The following is a 24155-nucleotide window of genomic DNA, read 5'->3' as shown; positions in this document are numbered from 1 at the left end:
TGGTTTCTGATTATTTCTGTCATTGTTGATCACTGATCTTGCTTTTATGTATCCTGTTGTTATTGGAACGTATGATTCGTGTTTGATGTTGGTATATTTGACGTTCTGTATTTGTATTTGTGTTTTGCCTGGATTGTGTTTGTTTTTATATTTGTTTTTGCTTGTATTTTGTTATTTGTTGTAGTTTTGATGGTGGATTTGAAGGAGGATTTGTGTATTAGTGAGATGCTGCCTCCTTTCTTTTTGGTTCTGTTGAGGTGCATCATTTTGTATCCTGGTGGACATATGTCAAGTAGTATTGGATCGTCCTTGAGACGTAGCCATGTTTCTGTTATGCACAGTAATCCTATTCATTCTGTTTCTATCTGGTTTCTGATTATTTCTGTCATTGTTGTTCACTGATCTTGCTTTTATGTATCCTGTTGTTATTGGAACGTATGATTCGTGTTTGATGTTGGTATATTTGACGTTCTGTATTTGTATTTGTGTTTTGCCTGGATTGTGTTTGTTTTTATATTTGTTTTTGCTTGTATTTTGTTATTTGTTGTAGTTTTGATGGTTAGCTTGTTGTATCTCACTATAGTTTGGTTCAGTCCTCTAGAACCAGCCACATCGTGGCTGGAACACCTTCTGAAAGTTACTTGCCTAAGTTTCTCCAACCTACCACAGCAACAATACCGAGGTATTTATTTACATTCACAGCAGCATTTACCCTTGTAACTTCAGCTTGGGAGTCACCCATATATGGCTGATTATATCCTGCTTGTCTATGGAGAAAGTAAGCTTACTTGCCTATAACAGAGGTTCTCCTTGTACTGTAGGATAAATCAGCCACACAAGTCCTCCTGTGGCAGATTTATCCTGCTGTCTGAGGAAGACATCTATTACAAGTAAGTAATTTTACTTTTTCAGTATATTCTATGAGCTGGGAAATATTACTAAACTTTGAAATAAACATTTCAGAAAAAAATGTTTAATTCTGAATATAAACTGTTTTCCTGATGCATTTCCTTGCAGGAAAACCAGAGACCTACTGAAGGCCATCTCATTAATACAAAACAGCTCAAATTCACTGTGACTCGAAGCAGGTGGCAGGTGAGTTTATGCTGATCCATTCTGCTGTTCCAATTTAATTTTTTTTTCTTTTCTCTCTGCTTGATGTATTCTCTCCATAGTTCTTTTGTATTTTTCTGCATAGAAGTAGCCCAGTGGTTAGTGTGGTGAACTGTAAACCAAGGTACAAGGTTCAAATCCCAATGTAATGCTTTTTTTTTTTTTTTGGAGATGTGATCCCTCCAGGAATAGAAAAATACCTACTGTATCTGAATGTACACCAATTAAATAGCCTTCAGGCTTGCAGGTGCCCTTGACTTGGATTGGCCGCTGTCGTAGACAGGATGCTGGGCTCGATGGACCTTTGGTCTTTTCCCAGTGTGGCATTACTTATGTACTTATCTTTTTTTTTCTTATTTTTTAACAACTTTTTATTAAGGAATTTGAAAATACAGACAATAAAATCATCTCAACAACAAAAAGTCCAAGAGAACAAAACCCAATCCCGCTCCATTCCCGACCCCCCCCCCCCCCCCCCAAAAGGCAGATGTCATATCTTTAGGTAGAGTAAGTATTTTCTGTTCCTGGAGGAAAAAAACATTAAAGGGGTCTTTTACTAAGGCGCGCTCATGTTTTTTGTGCACACTAAAATTGTAGGCGCGCTAAACATTAGAGACGCCAATTCATTCCTATGGGCGTCTGTAATGTTTAGCGCGCCCACAATTTTAGCGCGTACTAAAAACGTGAGTGTGCCTTAGTAAAAGACGCCCTCACAGAGCTACAGTGGGATGAGCCCGTGTTACAGTCCACTGCACTCACCACTAGGGTACTCCACTGACCTGCTTGATGTTTTGTTCAGGATGGCTATAATGCGTGCAGCTGACATACAACCTGGTTTCCTTTCCAATTTCACTTTCAGGGGAGAGGGAGGGGGACAGTAACGACTGGGGGATTAAGGAGGGATCATGCCTTAATCCCTCCAGTGGTCAGCTGCTCAATCAGAGCACTTTTTGTAACTTAGGCATGGCAGAAACAGGTCTAGATAAAAACATCCTTCTTTTTTACACATGGACGTTTCTCCCCATCAGAAAATTGTTGTTGGACGTCCTACTTTTGTGCCTTCCCTGGTCCTGGCCAAAACACACCCACAACATGCCCTCTTGCTATTTGGATGAACTGCAATGTGAAACATCCAAATTGTGACTTTCCACAATCAGGATTTGGATGTTTTTAGCAGATGGATATTTATAGGCGTTTTGAGGCACCCATCTGCTTTGAAAATGAGCACCTTATTTTTCTGTCCTTGAAGGGCTCACAATTAAAAAAAGAAAAAAAAAATCACAAAGATCTGGGTCTCCTGGTTCTTAGCCCACCTCACTAATTATTAGACTACTCCTCAACTCCGCTTGGAGATGTATTAAGATGTTAATTTTTGAAAAGCTTTTAGTACCACAAACATCCATAGCTCCTGCTACTGTCACAGAGTCAGGGAAATGAGGGGGATAGCAAACACTTTGGGATTAAGGAGAACAGCTGCTCGATCAGAGCACCTTTCTGTAACCTGGTCGAACCAAATACCAGGTCTAAATAACAACTTCCATCGTTTTGGACTTAGACGCCCCTTTCCCTTCTGAAATTGAAGTTGGACATCCATATTTTGGCCCCTTCTTAGTCCCACTCAAAACAGGTCCAGACCAAGTTCCCTTGCCATAAGTTCATGCTACAGTTTTAAATGTCCATATCCTGGATTTATAAAATCAAGATTTGGACATCTGTGTAATATGGATGTCTAAATGCCGGTTTTCAGATGTCCAAAACATGAATATAGCTCCTAAAATAAAGGCCAATGCAAGGGGGGGGGGGGGGGAGTGTACAAATAGCTGGGACACGGGCAGGGGCTCTTAGATATACAATGTAACTTACAAAATACTGCAAGTTACGTTCCCCCTTGCCCTTATGCCAGGGTTTTGGCTGGTGTGATTGCAGGTGCATAAACCTAAGGAGCACCAATACCAGATCATGCTACTATTCGGTAACAACAGTTGAGTGCCCAGGTGCCATTATAGAATAGGCTTCTACCACATGTCTTTGGGATGCCTAAATGGAGATGCCCAGTCATAGAATTGGCCCCTCACAGTTTACTTACATAAATGGCTTTGAAAATGTCCTCATAATTTATAAATAAATTTGAAAAAAAATCTATCATATGCATTTTTGCCTTTTCTGTTTGGTGACCCAAATATGTATAAAACTAATAGCTCTAAAATTTTCATTGTTATCCATGTACTCAATGTATCTACTGCAGCTCAACATTTCATAAAAAGTTAAATCTTGACAAATTTTTAGCTAGTTCTAAAATTATCTGGCAGTTTTATATGAAAATTAGAATAAGCGACAAGGAGAGAATGTAAATAATGTACCTTTGATGGTACCGTCTCATATTTAATTTGAACTTTATTTCTAATGATATATTTCTCTATTTAATTGTAGCGATCCCTTATGTGCTATAAGTCTATACTGGTAATGAGATCCATTCCAGACCTTCTGAAAGGAATTCCTGAGAGCTCTTCTCTTGGTGTTCCTCGACACCTAATAGGAGATAGCAGTTCCTCCACAACAAGCGACTCCTCTTCTGAGAATGAAAGTGCTGGTTACTCTAGCACTAAAGACTTAACTACTACCCCAGAATTAAATTTGTCAGTGTTGGATATTCCAACTTATGAAGACACCACATTAGCAAGTGACCATTCCAAAACAAGTGTGGAGGCCTTGGTACAAGCAACAAAAAGTGATGAAACGGAGCTCTCACCTGGGACAAGTGCACCTATCGAGGAGTCATCCATGGAGTATCCAGAACAAAGGGAATGTGCTTGTGTTCAGACAGGACAGGAAAAAGAGTTGGAGCATGCAGTGGAAGACACTGAGGAACCTCAAGGGGCAGTTGGAGAGAAACCTCTGTTATTTAAAGCTGCCACAGTAGAAGTAGGTGACCTATCAATTCAAAGAGAAAAGGCTGAATACTTGGTCCAAGGATCCTCTGCTGACAGTGCTTTATTGCTTAATGTTTCAAATACAGACAAAACCTCAAAAGCTGGAGATGATGCTGATAAACCATCTTTGATGTATGTGCCAAGACAGAGTGTCATTAAAAGCACATTCTATAGTGAAGCATATGACAGCGTGACACAAGACAAAGATATTATCAAAAGCCGTGAAAGAGCCAGAAGAAGCTTAATAAAAGCAGGATATTCAACAGGATCTTTAAGTGGCCTACGGGAGCCCTTGCTAGAACAATTTGAAATGAAGGAAGAAGGAAGAGCAACTCTTCGAGATGGACCATCTAGTTCTTTAACAAAATCAGTTTCCTTTGACATTGCTAAGGGATCACCAAAGTACACTTTCAGTGTTTCCAGTAGAAGCCGCTCACTGGATGACTACAAACTAAGGACCATGAGCCTATCTCAAGGACCATTGTTTGAAGAGTCAGAGTGTGAAGTCTCACAGAAGACTGCAGCAGAATCTGGAAAATATAAATATTCCTCTGAACATGCTAGTGTTTGTTATAAAGAATCTTTAACAGAAGAAGACTCAGGTAGGGATAAAACAGATTCACCAATAGAAATGGAAGTCTCTTCAATACCATCTCATGGTGAAAGTTCAATGATAACTCTTCAACCTCAAAGGACATCCCCAGTTTCTGATTGTCAAGGACAAAACAAAGAGTCTTTAAGTCAATCATCAATGTATTCAGTATACAGTAAAGAACAATCTGATGCTCTTGAGAACTTAGTAGATGAAATGGTTTGTTTGTCCAAGGAGATGAACGTTTTGGTAAAGTCCATGTCTGATGAAGAGAGGTCTAAGGGACAACTCTCATCAGTCAAGAAGATGTTTCATACGGATCCACTTGCTCAGTCAACTGTTAATATCATCAGTTCAGGACTGAAAGAAGAAGGAGATAAAAACAAGAGCTATCTTGGAAAAGTAACAGAATCATCTATCATATCCGCCTCTGAAGTAAAAGATGTAGCAAGTATGTCAAGCACTCAGTATGGCCTGTTTGCATTTGGTCAAGCACCAACTCCTCCTTTTCCTCATGAGCATTTGGAGGACTTAACACTAGAAAGCTGTAGCTCAGGCAAAACCTTTTTTTCACATTCTGATAGCTCAGGTACTGGAAGAAGGTCTGATAATTTTTCTGATTTTGAGGAAGCTGGTAGAAATTCTGAGGTTTCACTAATAGAGATTGCAGACCTTTCAGAAGAAGAAAAAACTATTTTCTCTGAGGCATCAACATTAGGCACATCAGATCTTGAACCTGCATGTTTTGATCTTTTTGAACTCTATGACATCCAAACCTTTCCACTTACATCAAAACCTGTTACAGCTACCCAAGAGTGTGCTGAAAGATTTCCACATTCCAGTGAAATGGCTCAGTCTCCTCAGACAGCTGGAATCCATATGGGTGTCGGGGTAGGAATGACATCAGAGCTTGAGCTGTCTCCAGACATTGTGCAAGATGCCACAACAGCCACAAGGCAAGCTCTTCTGGAACTTTCTCAAAAGATTAGTGTTTGTGACATAACCATGAAACAAGACCCCGAAAAACTGGAGCAAGATCAGTCACTTGATAAAAATCTGGAACATGAACCTGGGGAACTGTCCTCAGTCAAACAGAAACATTCATATGACTTCCATAAGGATGGAAGTAAAGGACATATGCGCTCAACGTTCAGCAAGCAAACAAAACTGGGATTTTTTAAACCCTATGGGAAGTCTGAATCAACAGAGAAATCATCAGATAAAAGTCTGAAGCAGAAGATGAAAGCTTCTGTTGCCAACATTTCAAGAATTATAAAAGGAAAGCAGTCTAGTGAACCTGAGAGAAAAGAAGGTAAGTCTGGGTTTCCAGGAGATTTTTGCTCCATATATAATGCAGGGCCCATTTCTCTGGTAACGTTACTTTGCTTTGTGCTTTGGGGACTTAAAAATTGGGGTTTAAAGGAGGAATTGTAGGTTAGTGTTAGACAAAAATAAAAATATAAAAAGCAAATTTTAACAACTAATCTCCATAGTCTTTTCTTTTTTTTTATTCATTTATTTCAATATATCATCACAATACGTGAGTATGCAATCGGCATTTATACAAAAGGCAAAAAAGAAATAAAAGGAAATATCATTAACAGCCTTTCTGTCCACAAGTTTAGGAAATTTGGAATCCAAGAATTAGAATTTTAAAATAAAATATATAGCAATAATTAAGGACTAGTGGTTGCAACCTCTGGTTCAGACCCCAGCCTGCATTTAGGGAGGGCACACAACATTCAATTCCACACTAGCATCTAGAAATTCTTTTAACTGTTTTGGGTCTACAAATTGAAACTGTTTACCCTCAAGCATTACATTACAATAACAAGGAAAACGTAATATAAAAGTTGCGCCCAGTGCCACCACCCTAGGGCGGAGTTCCAGAAAGGCCCTCCGTGTAGGCCTTGAGAGATCAGGAAAAATACGAATTTTTGAGCCCAGAAACAGATTTTCTAAGTGTCTCAAGGAAAGCCTTAATACGGCATTTCTATCAGGCTCCAGCACAAAAGTAACAAGCAGAGTCAACCTCTGAGTAATTATCTCCAATGAACTTTCAAGGAAAGAAGTAAGATCCATTCCTTCCCCTGCTATCGGGGGATTTTCTTCCACCACTCCTGATGTAATAAGCCCGAGTAAGGGGAGGCAGTGAGTCCTTATCCATTCCAAGAATATCAATCATATATTTTTTAACCATATCCAAAGGGGAAATTAAAGGCGATTTGGGAAAGTTAAGAAACCTGAGGTTAAGTCTTCTAGCCTGGTTTTCCAGGTACTCCAGTCTTTTATGTAGGAAATTGTTATCCTTAACCAAAGCTGTTTCTACAGATCCCATTTCTTGAATTTTAGTATTCACAGTCTCCAAATCTAAGGTTTGCTGTGCAGTCTTTTGCGCCTGAAGCAGGGCAGCCTCAGAAAGAGTCTTTATGTCAGAAGTATTCATTTTTAAAGTAGTTTGCATAGAAGTGTGAATGCTGTAAACCATGTCCCATAGTGACTCTAATGTCACAGTTGCTGTTCTATTCACATCACTAATGGCTGGAGGTTGATCTTCAACACGAGCAAGTTTAGAAACTATGTCCTGGGGCAATACCATTGAAGCTGATTGTAACAATAGCTCTCTGCATTGAGATTCAGCCTCCGTTACTGCAGACACTCCCTCAAACAGATTGAGCTGAGCCCCTTCGGCTTCCTTCTCTGTTAGAGCTGCCAGCAACTCCCCTCCAGGCTGGGGTGGAGCAACTCATTCCACGGGGCTCAGGGAAGCCCCGTTTCCATTCTCAATCGACGCCGAAGCACCGAGAGTTGCAGAGGGGGTCGAAAAAACCCTGAGGACCCGGTTGCTGTCTGAAAAATTGCAAAGTTGTCTGCCTCATCACCGAAGAAGTCACAGGAGCTGAGGGATGTTCCTTCACTTTTCCCCTCCGTTTCCCCATGTTTGATGAGGCGACGGAGGTACCGAAGAGGACCTACAAACAGAGCAACTTCCAGGAGCTAACACAGGTGCGTCCATTCACAGCGCCATCTTGGATCCACATAGGTCCATAGTCTTTTCCACTTAGTTTTAAAAGCTTTGTACCACAGCATTAACAGATAGAATCTAACAGCCACTGCAAGATCTAATTTAGTATTCCCACCCCTAGGACAACTCTTCATTTATAGTCAGTTATTGTAATTACAGTAACAAGCAAGGAGTGCTCTTACAGAGTTTTAAATACATTTCATTACCATCTAAGAAGGAAACACTAAATAAATCATAAAATATACTATCCACCTTATAATTGAAAGAGAAAATGCCTAGATTTCGACCCAAATCGGGAGATAGACGTTTATCTCACAAAAACGAATAAATCGGTATAATGGAAAGCCGATTTTGGACGTTTTCAACTGCACTCCATCGCGGAAGCGTACAAAGTTGACAGGGGCGTGTCAGAGGCGTGGCGAAGGTGAAACTGGGGCGTGGTTATCGGCCGAGGAGAGATGGGCGCCTTTCGCCGATAATGGAAAAAAAGTATGCGTTTGTAGCTAGAATTTAGGGCACTTTTCCTGGACCCTGTTTTTTCACGAATAAGGCCCCAAAAAGTGCCCTAAATGACCAGATTACCCACAGAGGGAATTGGGGATGACCACCCCTGACTCCCCCAGTGGTCACTAACCCCCTCCCACCACAAAAAATGATGTTTCACAACTTTTTATTTTCACCCTCAAATGTCATACCCATCTCCCTGGCAGCAGTATGCAGGTCCCTGGAGCAGTTGTTAGGGGGTGCAGTGGACTTCAGGCAGGTGGACCCAGGCCCATCCCCCCCCCTACCTGTTACAATTGTGCTGCTTAATGCTTAGTCGTCCAACCCTCCCAAACCCACTGTACCCACATGTAGGTGCCCCCCTTCACCCCTTAGGGCTATAGTAATGGTGTAGACTTGTGGGCAGTGGGTTTTGAGGGGGATTTGGGGGGCTCAACACACAAGGGAAGGGTGCTATGCACCTGGGAGCTCTTTTACCTTGTTTTTTGTTTTTGTAAAAGTGCCCCCTAGGGTGCCCGGTTGGTGTCCTGGCATGTGAGGGGGACCAGTGCACTACGAATCCTGGCCCCTCCCACGAACAAATGCCTTGGATTTATTCGTTTTTGAGCTGGGTGCTTTCATTTTCCATTATCACTGAAAAACAAAAACGCCCAGCTCACAAATTGTCGAATAAAAAATGGACATCTATTTTTTTCGAAAATACAGTTTGGTCCGCCCCTTCACGGACCCGTTCTCGGAGATAAACGCCCATGGAGATAGACGTTTTCGTTCAATTATGCCCCTCCACATAAACTAAAAGACACTTTTATATTAGGCTAATATCTTTAATACTGTAGCAAGTTTTAAATTATTGAAAAACTCAAAAACACTAAGATGGAGTCAGAAGTCCAGCAGCGAGAGGGGTGCTATCCAGTCTTTTGCATTGAGTGTCACATGCAGTGGTGTGCTGGAGCCGGCTCCCTCTGGCTCGCAGGAACCAGTTGTTAAATTTTACTGATTTTTGCGAGCCGGTTGTTGCATCAGCAGGGCAGAGCAGTACACTCTCAGCACTGAGACAAGGCTCCGGGTCAACCAGGCAGCGTGTTACCAGCTGCTGGAAGGTTTGAAGAATGAATGGCCAGAGGGAATGGAAGCTGAGTGAGGTAGGACTCGCAGAGGAGTGGGAGGGAGATGAGATGCTGGGTTTGCATGAGGACGGAGACAGCATGAAGGAAAAAAAAATTGAAACAATTTAGGTTAGTCACTCTGTTAAACAAAATCAAGCAAACTTATGAGCTGCTGCATCTACGTTGTCATTCTTTATCGTTGATAGCATTTTCATTCAATCTTGCTTATATTTTCAAACATGCCAGCTTTTGTAGCATACAGATGTACACAGAGGTCAGAGGAAGTACAGTAATGGAATAACTTTTCATAGATACAGTAGTAATTTGTTATAAATCATAATGTGTGCCATTTAGAGGGGCTGGTTATTATAGGGACACCCTAGCATGTATTATATTTGTGCAGAGATCTTTTTTCTCCTGGTAAAGGGCCATTAAAACAGATGTCATATTACAAGTATCAGGTGCTCAACATTCAGAGTTTCTATCTATCTATTTATTTATTTATTTATTTATTTAGTTACTTATTTATGACATTTAACCCTGTTATTGGTGCAGAGATTTTTTTTTCTCCTGGTAATGGGCTTCTAAAACAGACATCATGTTATGGGTATCAGGTTCTCAACATTCAGAGTTTAAATCTATTTATTTACTTATTTATGGCATTTTATCCCACATTAAACATGAATTAGATTGGAACCTGGGAGCATTAACAACAAAAAAAAATTCCCTGGAGAGAGTAATGCATTACCCCCCTCCCCGGCTCTCTCCCTGGGTATAGCCAGCTCTGCAATTTAGGGGGGGCGCAGAAGTGGATGGGGGAGGGGCACAGAGGTGGATCGGGGAGAGAGCCTGTTGTTAAAAATTTACCAGCACACCACTGGTCACATGTATGATTATCTCCCAGTTGGTGAGATGTCATATGTGTGTGCCCGATGCAAAGAGCTCCTAGCTCTTAGAGAACGTGTCCGTTCTCTTGAGGCTAGAGTAGCAGACTTGGTGGAGCTGAGGGAGACAGAGAGGTACATAGAGGAGACCTACAGGGATGTTGTAGAGAAGTCCCACCTCCAGTCTGGTAGCCCTTGTGCTACCTTGGAGGAGGATGGAGCTTGGACTTCGGGCAGTGGAACTCTTCAGCTAGTGGGGCTTGGGCATTCCTGCCAGCAAAGGTAGGACTCAATGCTGATTGGGGCGGGGCAGAGTGGGGAGCCTGGGGTGGGGCAGGGGGAGACAAGAAGAAATGTGCAGCCTAGGGATGTCGTGATCTGAGAAAGTTTGGGAATCACTGGTCTACACCAGCACCCTCTTTCATCTTCCCTGATTCTGCTCCCTTTCTCACTCTCCACAGCTCTCCCTAGTATACCTGTTCCCCCACCATTGCCAGCTTTTTATCACCATGTAATATGCCTGTCCCACACATTTTAACATTTAATTATAGATATTATGGTTTTGTTTGTTTGGTACTACCCAGTGGCGTTCCTAGGGGGGCGGACACCCGGGGCGGCGACCCCCCCATGATGCCGCGCGGACCCCCCCGGGTGCAGCAGCCCCCCACGATGCAGCGCAGACCCCCCCCAGGGCAGAGCAGAGGGAGCTGCAGCGAATGCGTGAAATCAGAAATCTCAGAGCAGGCGCGCGCCGCGGCGTGCACCTGGGGCGGACCGCCCCCACCGCCCCCCCCCTTGGTACGCCACTGCTACTACCTCTGCTATTTGAGGCATCAACTATTCTATCAGTAAAGAAATATTTTCTCACGGTTCCTGTACAACTTCCTCTCAGCAAATTTGCATCATGACCTTTTGACCTTGAATTTTGTCTCCTATGGAAGTTTGTCTCTAGGTTGTTGTCTCCTCCTGTCAGTTATATGGCTCTTACAGTTAATACCTTGACAGCTTCCCAGTATAGGAGAATGGAGCCTGTTCCCCCATCTATGGATCAGGACAATTTTGTTGGCCATCTGATTCTGGAATGTTTTTAGAGCATTCACAACTTCCATAGCACTAGCAGATTGATGTGCAGCCTCTTTTCCTGGAATAACCAGGGTTTTCTGGGTACAAAATTTTAGAACCATAAACAATTTAGTGAACAGAGATTTTGAAACGGTAAACCATGAGTCAAATTGGAATGGGAGAGGCACCAACACAAGAAGTCTTTAACTTACTCTGTGAAACCCATGCTTTTCTGGAGTCCCTGAGTGGCTTAGTTCCCCAAAATATTCAGAGGCAGGGCGTGCAGAGTGCTATTTGGGTGAGGCCTTGTGGTACAGTTGGTAGGTCGCTTGCCTTCTGTGCCCATGACTTGAGTTCTAACATGTTCTAGTGTAGGATTTCTGTCAGATAGCTGGCCTCTGACCAACTCATCTGTCCAGTCAGTAAATGAGTACCCAGCTATAGCCTTTATATTGAGCTTGTAGGTATTTTGTTAAACCTTAGATCATTTGCTGAAGGCCTCTGTTTTTCTTCTATTTATGGTGCTTTGGTTCCTATTTATTTTGGACCCATAAGTTCTGTTGGCAGATACTGACAAGCTTGCATCTTTATTCCCATTTGTCTAAAAGTATACAGACTTCCAGAAAGAGAGAGGGTGCCAGAACCCCAGATGACAACGCTTCAGGCCAGTGCTTTCTCAGGTATGCATTCTTTTCTTCTATGGATTTGAACATTTGACTGCATACTATCCCAGTACTGACGTTATTTCACCTTTTGCAAATACATTTTTAAAAAACTTAAACTAGATTTAATTGATGATATAAAATATGACTTTCATGCATGTAAACAGATTGATATAATGAGGTCAGTTTTCAGAAGCATGATGAACATATAATTTGAAATGCCAAACTTAGATATTTTCAAATCAGATGTATATTCAGCAGCACTGTTTAGATAGTACTCTGAATATCTATGAATAAATTAAAATATCTAAAATGGGACATTTCAAATTATATCTACTTAGGTATATTGAGCAGGCCTAAAGGAACCTGCCTAGAGAGTACATATAGGAGGCAATTCCATTTAAATGTCCAAATAACACAGGCAGTAAACCTATTCTAAAAGAACACTTAGATGTATAAGGAGCTCATTTTCAAAAGAGAAAAACATCCAAAAAGTGGCAGAAATCTGCATTTGGACGTTTTTTTCACAAAAACGTCCAAATTGGTATTTTCAAAACCAATTTTTAGATAATTTTCTATGAAGTCCGTTAAAAGTGCATTCAAATCACAAGGGGGTGTGTCAGGGGTGTGTTAAGGGTGGGATCCTGGCGTTCCTAACACACACTTGGATGTTTTCCAGCCTAATGAAACTAAGACATTTTGAGCTAGACCTATTTTTATAACGAATAAGGCACAAAAAGGTGCCCTGAATGACCAAATGACCACGGGAGGGAATCAGGGATGACCTCTCCTTACTCCCCCAGTGGTCACTAATCCCCTCCAACCCCCCAAAAAAATTGTGATTTAAAACATTATTTGCCAGCCTCTGAGCCAGCCTCAGATGTAATACTCAGGTCCATTAGAGCAACATGCAGGTCCCTGGAGTAGTGTAGAGATGGTGCAGTGCTATTCTTACTAGTGAAGTTGATCTTTTGTGTGGATTCTTACTCCACCCAGACATGTATGGCCACCTGCAAACTGTGCACCATAGAATTTAGGCTCCAGGTTGTAGAATTGCACCTAGCTCAGGGCTATTCTGTAGATGACGTGTAAATGCCAAGAGACGTATGGGTGGGCAGAGCATAGGTGGGGCTCCCACTTACGCACATATCTTACAGAATACTATATTTCACGTGCTAAAGCCTCCACGAGTGGAATAAATTCAAAATGAGAATTAAAAAGTGTCTGGCGTAAGGATTGTTTGACGAGCTTTGAAGATTTTTTTCACATTTCTGAGCTATATAGGAGCGCTAAGAACTGTGAACCAGCTTTTAATGACCTCTGCTAAGAAGATGCTGTAGAGACCCCTGATGCAGGCATATGTTTATGCCGAAACAAGGCTGTGTAGGGTCATAGAATTGAAGCTGGCAATAAAGAATTCCTTGTTCCCATTCTTTTTGTGGACTCCACTTTTTATTTCTCACACACTAAAGTCCTGCATTAGGCACACACATTTACACCTGCTATTGACATAGCCTAATATTCTATAGTGGAAGCTTGGCGCACAGGTGCCATTATAGAATTTGCGCTCAATCCATTTTATTTAGGTGCCTAACCTTGGTGCCCAGTTACAGAATTACCCTTTATCCCAATGGGTCAGATTCAGTAAATGGCGCCCAAAGTTAGGCACCGTTAAGATCCGTGCTAAGCACATAATTCTATAAAAGGAGGAGTAGCCTAATGGTTAGTGCAGTGGGCTTTGATGCTGGCAACTTGGGTTCAATTCCCACTGCAGCTCCTTGTGATCTTGAGCAAGTCACTTAGCCCTCCATTGCCCCAGGTACAAAAAGCTTAGATAGTGAACCCCCTAGGGACACAGAAAGTACCTGTATATAATGTGTACAGTGCTGCGTATGTCTAATAATGCTATAGAAATGATTATTAGTAGTAAAAGTTGCAAACCAACCTTTATAGAATTGTGCTTAGCATGGATTCCTACACCTAACTATTAGCACAAGGATTTACACTTGCTGAATCCTGGCCGCAGTGGGAAACCAGAATCCTGTTGTGAGGACCACAAGGATTGCTAAGCTTCTGAGGGCCAGAAAAAATGAACTTGGTATTTCTAAAATGTATGATTTTTTTTGCTTTTCCAGTACCTGCTTTTGTAGAGGAGCTCACAGATCAGACTGTTGTCCTAGGCCATTCAGTTACTCTCTCTTGCCGAACCTCTGCTCACTCAGCTGCTGAGATTGAATGGTTTAAAGGTGAGATATACTCTTTTCCCAGTATTTGGAATAATGTGTCCTTGTTTAAGAGTAGATTTCTCTTCCTTTTCATAAATTCAGTTAGTTATTACCAGTCCTTCAAATTGAAGATGATGTCCATCTTGGTGGATCTTTAAAAGGCTGAGGAGCCCAATTCTGGATGTACATGTTTTTTTACAATCAGTGTTTATCTGTTGGGTTGAGTGCGTTAAAGACTTTTTAGTCATCACTTGGGACAGTGTTGTAAGGACTGGATAGTTTGCACACAGTCCATGAGGTTTTTGGCCGATGATGAACAGAGGGTCCGTTTATGACCCGTTTCAGCTCTGTTTGACGTGATGTGTCTAGGAGCTCTGTGAGGCCTTTTTTCCTCTAATCAAATCGCATTGTTGGATATTTGTCACATTTTCATTTTGTGGAGATACATTCCATCTATACTATTATCTTTAAAAAATGATCATGAATTATTGTAAAACAGACCTTGCCCAAGTGTGGTTCATGTTCTGATCTTCTTGTTTTTACAGATGGCTTAACCATTGAAGGTAGTGACAGGGTACTGATCTCTTCCACTCTCAAAAACTTCCAGCTTTTAACCATACTTGCCGTTAGTGCCAAGGATCTTGGCATTTATGCATGTGTGGCCACCAACTCATTGGGAGGGGCTTCTACCTGCTGTATCCTCAAAAAGGCTGGTAAGTGCAAAGGAGGAGTAACTTGTACAGTAAATTTTCAACTTGCTATGTGAGCCAGAGTAAATTATGAATATAGCTGTGAGATATCTCACATGGCCTTTGCCAACTCTGGGGAACTCCAAACCAGGGGCAGACTGAGAGTGGTCTGGGCCCTCGGGTATTGAGGGTTGTCTGAGGCCAACTCCCGGCCGCTGTCTGACACCCCCCCTCCAATACTGCTGTGCTGCTGCCCCCTACCACCGCAGCTGATGACCCTGTTGCCCTGGTCCTACCTGAAGGGACCTGGTGGTCTAGTGGTCTCTGCAGGGGGGGGAGCACGTTCTTTCCTGCCTGCTACGCTGCCGCTATTCCCCCGCCTGCCAGCACCATCGTGTTTTCAAAATGGCAGCCGAGACTTTCCGTGGTAGTCATGTTGGGTCTCGACAGTCTCACAGGGCTTCCACAGGGAGTCTCGGATGCCATTTTTAAAGCACAGCATTACCAGGCGGGGGGGGGGGGGAGGAGGGAATAGCGGCAGCACAACAGGCAGGAAAGAACATGATTCCCCCCCCCCCCCCCCCCCCCGCAGAGAATACTAGATCACCGGCAGTATGCCTTTAAAGGTAGGACCGGGGAGGGCTGTAGTGTGCGGTGGGCATCCAGACAGAGCCTCTGGGCTCTCGGGCTCTACCCGGTGCCCAAATGGTCAGTCCACCGCTGCTCCAAACAAAATATAACTTGAACAAATATCTTTCAAGCAATTTGTGCTAGAGAGCAGGGTACTTGAGTATCTAGGAAATCTCATTCTTTGAATAAAGAAGCTGTTGCTGAAAAATGTCAAGCCCGAAACGGCTGCTGTGGATTTACAGGGTCGGGAGAGAACTTTGCAGCTGGATGTTCATCTAGTTTTAGTGTCAGTGGTTTCATGTTGGAGTGGAGTTCTCTTTGGAACAGTGGTTTGAGCTTGTGGTTCTCCAGTCATACGGCACAGGAAGATTCTTAGACTACCTCTCCAGTTTGTAAAAGTTATCAGAAAAGCACATACTTCAAACCTCTTTTTTTTTTCTTTAAGAAGTGAAAAGTTGATTATGTTGTTTAAATAAAAATAGCTAATCTGGTTGGCATAGAAACCACTAACTTGCCTTTTCACAGCACAGAATGCATCATTTGATTTTTTGATTGTTTTGAAGAACCAAATCAATGAATTATTGTGTTATGCCTTATATCATTTACCTTTTAAGACATAAAAGTTGGCAGAATGTAGGACTCTCAAACTTAAGTTGATGTTAAAAGGCCAGTTTTAGATAGAAGAAGCAGGTGTTGCCTTTAAAAGCAATCAAAAATGTATTATTAGTCCAATAAAAAAGGTATCATCTTATTTTATTTTATTTTATTTGTTTTAGTTTATATTTATTACCTATAAAAGTGAACTAACACAACTTTCACACCACTTTACTCCAGATACAACACAGAAATTAGTATTGCTACGTCCAGGTTGGACCGTGCCCAATTCTGGTACTATTTTAGAAAAGAATCTGCCTATGTAATGTCCCCTCAGGAGCATTCCTGGATTTGGGGCTCGACCTTGCCGGAGTCCCTGGGCCAACTCCATTGGTCCCTTTTATGTATGCTACCTAATGCCTCGACCTGAGGTCAAAGAATTTTAGCAGGCAAGATTTCCCTCCCTTTTCCTCAGGAAACTCCAACAAACACATCTGTGAATTTAACTCTCTTAGGATTTTCCACTTTTCGGTTATCTGTGACCTGCCCTCCTGACAAGGCTTCACAGAACCCCCCCCCCCCCCCCCCCCCCGTGCAAATAAATCACTCTTTCTATTTCCTCTTTCTTCAGGAAAGCTCCTCCCAAGCACAGGTTGCTTATTGAGAAGAGAAAAAGATACATTTCATTGACAGCATATCTTCAACACATAGACATATCTCTTATCAAAGCTGATAGAGAAATGTCACAAAAATGCCGGCCTGTTCAACATACAAACTATGTCTATTGAAAACCTCGTAGAGGGGTTTCACCTATGAAGAGCCTTTTTTAAAATACATGCAGGAATAGACATGCACTGTACATGGTAGTACCAGTGGAGCCAATTTGACAACTTAAACGTGTTAAGTACTAACACATACATGTGCAAAAAGGTATTTCAGAATCTACACATGTAAATGTTGTCACAAGTGTATGTTTGCTATTTTAGAAACCTACACCTGTAAATATTCCTAAGTAAGTACAGAGGCCACAATCTTAGTGCACTCTAAATTTTGAAGAAGAAAAAAACAATGGGGGATTAAGAAAGAGATATCCCTTACATCCCTTAATCCCTCTTGTTTGAAGAAACCTAATGTGCCTGGGAGCGGCTGTAAATCCTTACATTGACATAGAGGGACATACATGTGCATTCCCTTTCTGAAATAAGGAATAAACATGTAAATTTTGGTTCTGCCCAAACCCTGCACAAACCACACCCTCTTGCATGTGTAAATACCAGCTTTGTAAAATAGAGTTTTCAACGGTATCCAGGTGTAAACGCCAGTATTTACATGGGTAAGTCGTGAATAGGGCTTCTTAAATAACCCTACTGTGTTTGCATTGAACCAGTGTTTTCGTCAGGCTCATAGTGAAACTGTTTTGTGCTGTGGAACTGCTAGACTCTACACTGACAGTAAAATATCAAAGCACTTATATGTCTAGAAAATGAGTGGAACAAATTTTCGCATTCTGTGTCTTTCTATGACAGAGATCCCGTGCTGTCCAACAAATCCAGACATTGCCCAAGTGAATGAAACTGGTGCTCTTGTAATTTGGAAACCAGTGGAGTCCAGCACCCTGGTGACCTACACTTTGCAGAGCAGGGAGGAAGGTAAGAAGGCCAGAGTTTCCTGTTACAGATAAGTTACCTAAAGGCTGGTTTGCACCCAGGTTCCAGGGGAAACTGCAGCCTGTGCCCCTCAGTAAAAGGATTATCCATATGATGGCTAGCTGGTTGGATGGAAGGGGGAAGACCAGGAAGAAAAAAAACAGATAGATGTGAATAAAGTCTGAAGGCATTTTATCACAAAGGAGGAGCAGGCCAACATGATGAAATAAAACAAAATGTGTTCAACACAGATGAATATAAAAGCTGCAAGCAACTTTCTTTAATCACCCAACATGGCCATGTTTCGCCCTCTCAAGGGCTACATCAGGGGCTTAACATAAATCAGTGTTATAACCGGAAAGTCAATGTTGGGCAAAAACATAGCTGTTAAGTGTGATATTCAGCACTTAACCGGTTATGAAGAACCACATAAACCTAGGACTGTGTTTTATGCAGTCCTGTTTATGTGGTTATCTTAATCAGTTAAGTACTGAATATTGGCATCTAACTGGCTAAGTGCTGATTCCGCCCCAGAACACCCACAAAATAGCTAGTTTCGGCTTGGGCACTACCAAGGCATTTTCAGCGACATTGTCCATTTAAGTGCCACTGAATATGTCTGGTTAGCCCAAACAGGCGATTTAAATGGTTTAAATTTAAGCACATTTAGACATCAAATTATAGAATGAGGGGATAAGAGGGCAACATTGAAAAGCACTTACACATTCTCTAAGCCACTGCTGCCAGCCGTAGGGCCCTCCACCGTGCGTATGCTCAATTTTCATGCATGTGCGAAACTGAGCATATGCTGAGGCCAGCGGCTGGCAGCAGTGGCTTAGGAACCGTGTCGGCGGCCACCCAAGAAGTAAGGCACTTTCTGCCCGATCCTGGATTCCAAACAGGAAAACAGAGCATTGTAGGTCTCTTCCTTTCGAATGAAAATGCTCAAGTCAGTTATCGTAGTAGTCCATCAGGAGGAGTTCTTAACTTCTCTGGATCTTACAGAAGCCTAGTTGCACATTTCTATTTGGTCTGAACACCAGCGATTACTCTGTTTTGCAGTCCTGGAACAACATTTTCAATTCAGAGCACTCCCTTTCATTTAGCCATAGCACTAAGAAAGTTCTTCAAGGAAATAAGAACATAAGCATTGCTATACTGGGACAGACCAAAGGTCCATCAAGCCCAATATCTTGTTTCCAGTAGTGGCCAATCCAGGTCACAAGTATCTGGTGAGATCTCAAAGTAGTAGTGCAGATTTTATGCTGCTTATCCTAGAAATAAACAATGGATTTTCCCAATTCCATCTTAATAATGGCTAATGGACTTTTAGGAAATTAGCCAAACCTTTTTTAGCCCCTGCAAAGCTAACTACTTTTACAAAATTTTATGGCAACAAATTCCAGAGTTTAATTACACATTGAATGAAGAAATATTTTTTCCAATTTGTTTTAAATTTACTACTTGGTAGCTTCATTGCCTGCCCCCTAGTCCTTGTATTTTTGGAACGAGTAAACAAGCGATTCACATCTACCATCCCATTCCACTCGGTATTTTATAGACCTCTATCATATCTCCCCTCAGCTGTCTCTTTTCCAAGCTGAAGAGCCCTAGCCTCTTTAGCCTTTCCTCATAAGGAAGTTGTTCCATCCCCTTTATCATTTTCATCGCTCTTCTCTGTACCTTTTCTAATTCTGTTATATCTTTTTGAGATGCAGTGACCAGAATTGTGGTCGCACCATGGAGTGATACAAAGGCATTAAATTCTCATTTTTGTTTTCCATTCCTTTCCTAATAATTCCTAGCATTTTATTTGCTTTCTTAGCCGCCACTGCACCTTGAGCAGAGGCTTTCAATGAATCATCGATAACACCTAGATCATTTTCCTGAGCAGTGAGTCCTAAAGTTGAACCTTGTATCATGTAGCTATAGTTTGGGTTCCTCATTTCTACATGCATCACTTTGCACATGCTTACATTAAATGTCATTCAGAGTGCTGCAGCACGACTGATAGAATGCTGAAAACAGCATGACCACATCACACCCTTCCTACAGAAACTACACTGGTTACCAGTACCTTACAGAGCTAAATTTAAAACTCTGTTTGATTTTCAAGGTCTTCAGACAAAATGGGTTAAATAATAAGTTAGCCATCTTTGAGACTTCTAAGGTCCTCTCAAGGAGCATCACTATCTGTACCCACACCAAAAGAAATTGTACAATGTGATGCCCGCCAGCAATCCTTCTCAGGAGTTGCCCCCATGCTCTTGAATTTATTCCCAGAGTGGCTACGTCTAACTCGTGACTACCTCTACCTCAGGAAGCAGGTGAAAGCCTGGCTCTTCTGTCAAGCCTTTAATACATAGGGTAACTGACTATACACTGTTCTGCGCCTGAACTAGCTTGCTATACATACTTTAACTTAGACCAGTTCCTTATATCTTGTTTAACTGTACAAAGAACTTACCTTTAGTTCAGCCACCCATGCTGAAGACAGTGGCCATTATTCTTGTGGCCATTTGTTCAGTCAGGAGGATTGCAGACTTGAAAACACTTTCCTGTTAGGAACCTTCCCTGGTGATTTCTCATGAAAAGGTGGTGATACATCTGGTTCCTTCTTTATTGCCTAAGGTGGTTTCTCCCTTTCACCTTAATCAGTAGATTTCACTCACAGTGCTTGTGGAGGAAGGGGATAGAGATAAGGCACTTGTTGTTATCTGAAAAGAACCAAGAGTTTTTGGTGCTTGGACTCACTTTTTGTGATGTTCGAGGGAGCTAGAAAAGAAGAAGCGGATATCGTGTTCCCTCAGTGACCATTCCTTGGTAATTCCCCACCCCCAAAGCCTGGTAAGAATCTACACAGCATTCAGCCTTCTACTGCTTGGTTCCTGCCTTATGGAATTCTCTACCTTTGCACCTATGATCAGAATTAATCTATGCACATTTCGGAGCTTCATTGAAAACATATCTCTTTCAACAATCCTAAGGAGAGTCTGGTGGGGAACGTGTATGACCACAGTGTTTGCTTTCTGCTCATAGTATTGTGATGTAGTATTGCTACTGAGTGACTGTATCGCTTTCATGTCTGTAATTGGAGTTCCTATTCTTTTCAGTTATTTTAGAGTATGTAAACGGCTTCAACTTACTTGTTAGTAGAATGTGATATAGCAAGTTCTTAATAAACGACGCCATGGCGACATCGTACATTGTTTGAGGCTGACAGGTGCCCACAGCCCTGTCAGTTCATTCTGTGAAGATGCAAGTAGCGTCATGGACAACACAAAGTCTGATTGTACCACAGGACAGTTGTAGGTGGCTGCATAGTTATCGTTGCATTCCATTCTGCAGCACTGTAGATTGAATGTGCAAGCAGATCAAGGTGCAGCCTTTGGGGCTAGTGTCTTGATGGCAGGCTTGTCTGGAGCCCACTCTCATTGAAAACTACTTTGAAACTATCCACACCTGGTCTGGAAGGATGATGAGGAAGGAGAAATTAGGGCTTACCTGCTAAGTTTCTTTCCTTGAGTCCCTCCAGACCAGTCCAGAACCCCCCCCCCCCCCCCCTCACAGTTAGGTATGGGAGACTGAAAAGACAGTGTTTGGAAGTTCGAGCTGGGGGGAGTAGGTCTAGCTAGGCCAGGCTCTCAAGCCTGTAAAATGACTTGAGTTCTGAGACCTCTAAATGTTATATTGTTTATTTCCCTGGTTCTTGGCGGGGATTAGTTACAGTACATCTGTGTTTTTTAAAAGAAATACTGGCTGGTTGTGGACTTCATAGGACCCTCTATAGGATGAAAGGCATTGAGTCAATAGCTTAGAGTCTCCGCTAGCAAGAGAGCATATACTCATGTGTCTTGGTGTGCAGAGACTCAAGGAAATAAAATTAGCAGGTGAGCCATAATTTCCCCTTTAAAATTACAAGGGGCATTCCTGAGGTTGGGGCCAGATTTTATATGAATAGCAATTAAATTCAGCCATTATCTGGATAAATTAACTGTTTAGAAGGACAACACAAATAAGTTTAAATGAAAATGATAAATGGTTAAAGCAGCAGGCTGAGAACCAAGGAGGTCAAATTCTGTCCACAACAACATACAGACTTCCCGCATGTGGATTAAGTCTCCAAAGCAATAACTTTAAACATTTTACAAAAATTCTTGCAATTAATAGTTATTTCTTTTTATGTTGCCTCCCTCTCATTACATTGTTCTTATTTTCTCTCACTGCTTTCTTCTCTCCCTCCTTCACTTTCTCCCTGTTTTCCTCTATCTTCCTGCCCTTTACCCTGCTTTTTTTAGGTGGAGACTGGAAAACTCTTGCCTCTGATATCTCGGATTGCTGTTACTGTGTTAATAATCTATGTAGGGGCCATGTGTACTCTTTTCGAATTGCCTGTATCAGTAAAGCTGGGAAGGGACCGTACAGCAACCCATCTGTCAAAGTCAAAATTGGTGAAGAAAACCAGGGTAAGGCATTTTGAGATGCACTTCACACACTTATATTCTCCACCACACCAAAAGTGAATGTCTGTCACCAATTATAATATCAATCACTAAATAGCCCCAGTCTTATTGAATACAAAATATCTTTATTAAACACGTGTGCTTCAAAACCTGCTCACGTGTATTTAAAACCTTTATTCACAAACAATATTCTCTTATATCTTTCATGCTCATTCACACCTTATAGTACCTGCATAGAAAATCTATAACAAGGAGGATTTATATATACATGACTTTCTTGAATATCATTACACACTGTGTCAAAGTTCATGATGTCTCGTCTCTCAAAGAGGCATCACAGAATTAGAAATAAGACACCTTTGCATATGTCCATTCACTCTGTTCTTCCGGTTTCCGGTTTCACATGAAGTTTCATGTAAGTTCAAGACAAACCCCAACACACTTCTCTGGGGGTAAACAACTCCACTTGCAATAGATTTCAGGCACTACATTAGCGGGATGAGACTTTTCAATCTCATAACTGCTGTTACTCTAGTCCTTAAGCAAGCATCGGCTCCTCTATGCAGGACCGCATTTCGTTCTCTTCATCAGGAGGAACCACCATATCCCCTAAAATTACACAATTCCACTGTCACCCCTTCAATTCAAACCTTTAAACAAATTAATTTCTCATCAAAATACAATGTTTTATATATTATAATTGCACTTACTTTAACCAATTCTGTTTGGCAACGTGCCAACAAAGGACTTTCTCAGGCCGGGACCCAACTGCCGTGGCTCTGAACTAACCAGGGACAGGGTTGCCAGGTGGAAAATTTTTTTCCAGCCCACTGGAGCCCAAAAAACAGCCCAAAAACCGCCCAAACACAAACCCCGCCCCTGACACCCCCACCCCCCGCGTCATCACCCCCCCGCCCCCGCCGTCAACAACCCCGCCCCCGCCGTCACCGGCCCCGCCTCCCACGTCACCGGTCCCGCCTCCCCGTCATCGGCCCCGCCTCTCACGTCATCGGCCCCGCCTCCCCGTCATCGGCCCCGCCTCCCCGTCATCGGCCCCGCCTCCCACGTCATCGGCCCCGCCTCCCACGTCACTAACCCCGCCCAAAACGTCATTAACCCCACCCAAAAACGTCACTAACCCCGCCCCCCCCGCGGCCGAAAAAACCGCCCGAAGCACAAAAACCAGCCCAAAAAACCGCAACCCGCCGCGGGCAAAAATTTCCCGCGGCGGGTCGCGGAAAACCGCCCAATTGGGCGGTAAAACCGCCCACCTGGCAACACTGACCAGGGAGAATCACAACCCCCACCCTTATATCCTCCCACAATGCATCGCTTCTTTTTTCTTTTTTTCTTCTCCCTTAAAGAAACAGGCTCTTAAATCCATTCTACCTCTTGATTAAGTCCCATGGGTGTCACTGTTTGCCATGTATAAATATATCTCTGTTCTATGGCTAACAATCTGGAACTGATGTCTCCCCCACGGCTCCTGTCAAGGGGAATTTGTGTTAAAATCACACACTTTAACTGATCTACAGTATGATTGCACTCATACCAATGAGCAACCAGAGGGCACATCATTTTCTTCAAACGTAAATTACTTACATGCTCTGCTAGTCTGTTCTTTAAGGGACGTTTAGTGTGACCTATATAATAAAGTTCACAAGGACACATAATGCAATACACCACTTGGGAGCTATTACAGTTAGTGTTGAATCTTAATATAAATTCTTTATCACTGTGGGGTATACAAATCTTTTCAGTATTTAGGGAAAAGCGGCAATATACACATCTCCCACATGGGGAGTGTCTACCTGCCTTCCCTCTTTGTTTTGGTTGATACTCATTTTGGGATATTCTTTTATCTCACTGCACTTTTTCATTCCTCCATTCCACTTGGCAAATTTACTTTCTTACTTTTCTTTTTTTGGGGAGTTTTTGTTTTTGTTGCAGTTTTGGAAACTATGGGGGGGGGGGGGGGGGAGTTGATATTCAAAGTGACTTAACTGGCTAGTATTGGCTCCTGGCTGGTT

At 42.3% G+C, this 24155-nt stretch overlaps 1 protein-coding gene across 1 annotated transcript in view; it reads left to right on the top strand.

Moving 5' to 3' along the window:
- The window catches only part of OBSCN (obscurin, cytoskeletal calmodulin and titin-interacting RhoGEF), a 472877-nt gene that overhangs the window by 418286 nt on the left and 30436 nt on the right, over positions 1-24155 (top strand). The window contains exons 85-91 of the mRNA XM_030197417.1: positions 1018-1095; positions 3544-5947; positions 11825-11896; positions 14014-14124; positions 14649-14816; positions 17543-17665; positions 21961-22128. Of these exons, the coding sequence (XP_030053277.1) occupies positions 1018-1095; positions 3544-5947; positions 11825-11896; positions 14014-14124; positions 14649-14816; positions 17543-17665; positions 21961-22128 (3124 nt within the window). The remainder of the gene's footprint in view (positions 1-1017; positions 1096-3543; positions 5948-11824; positions 11897-14013; positions 14125-14648; positions 14817-17542; positions 17666-21960; positions 22129-24155) is intronic.

This window comes from Microcaecilia unicolor, chromosome 1 (genome assembly GCF_901765095.1).
Source record: "Microcaecilia unicolor chromosome 1, aMicUni1.1, whole genome shotgun sequence".
In the NCBI taxonomy this organism is placed as follows: domain Eukaryota; kingdom Metazoa; phylum Chordata; class Amphibia; order Gymnophiona; family Siphonopidae; genus Microcaecilia; species Microcaecilia unicolor.
Note: the sequence above shows the minus strand (reverse complement) of the source record. Positions and strands in the feature narration are given on the sequence as shown.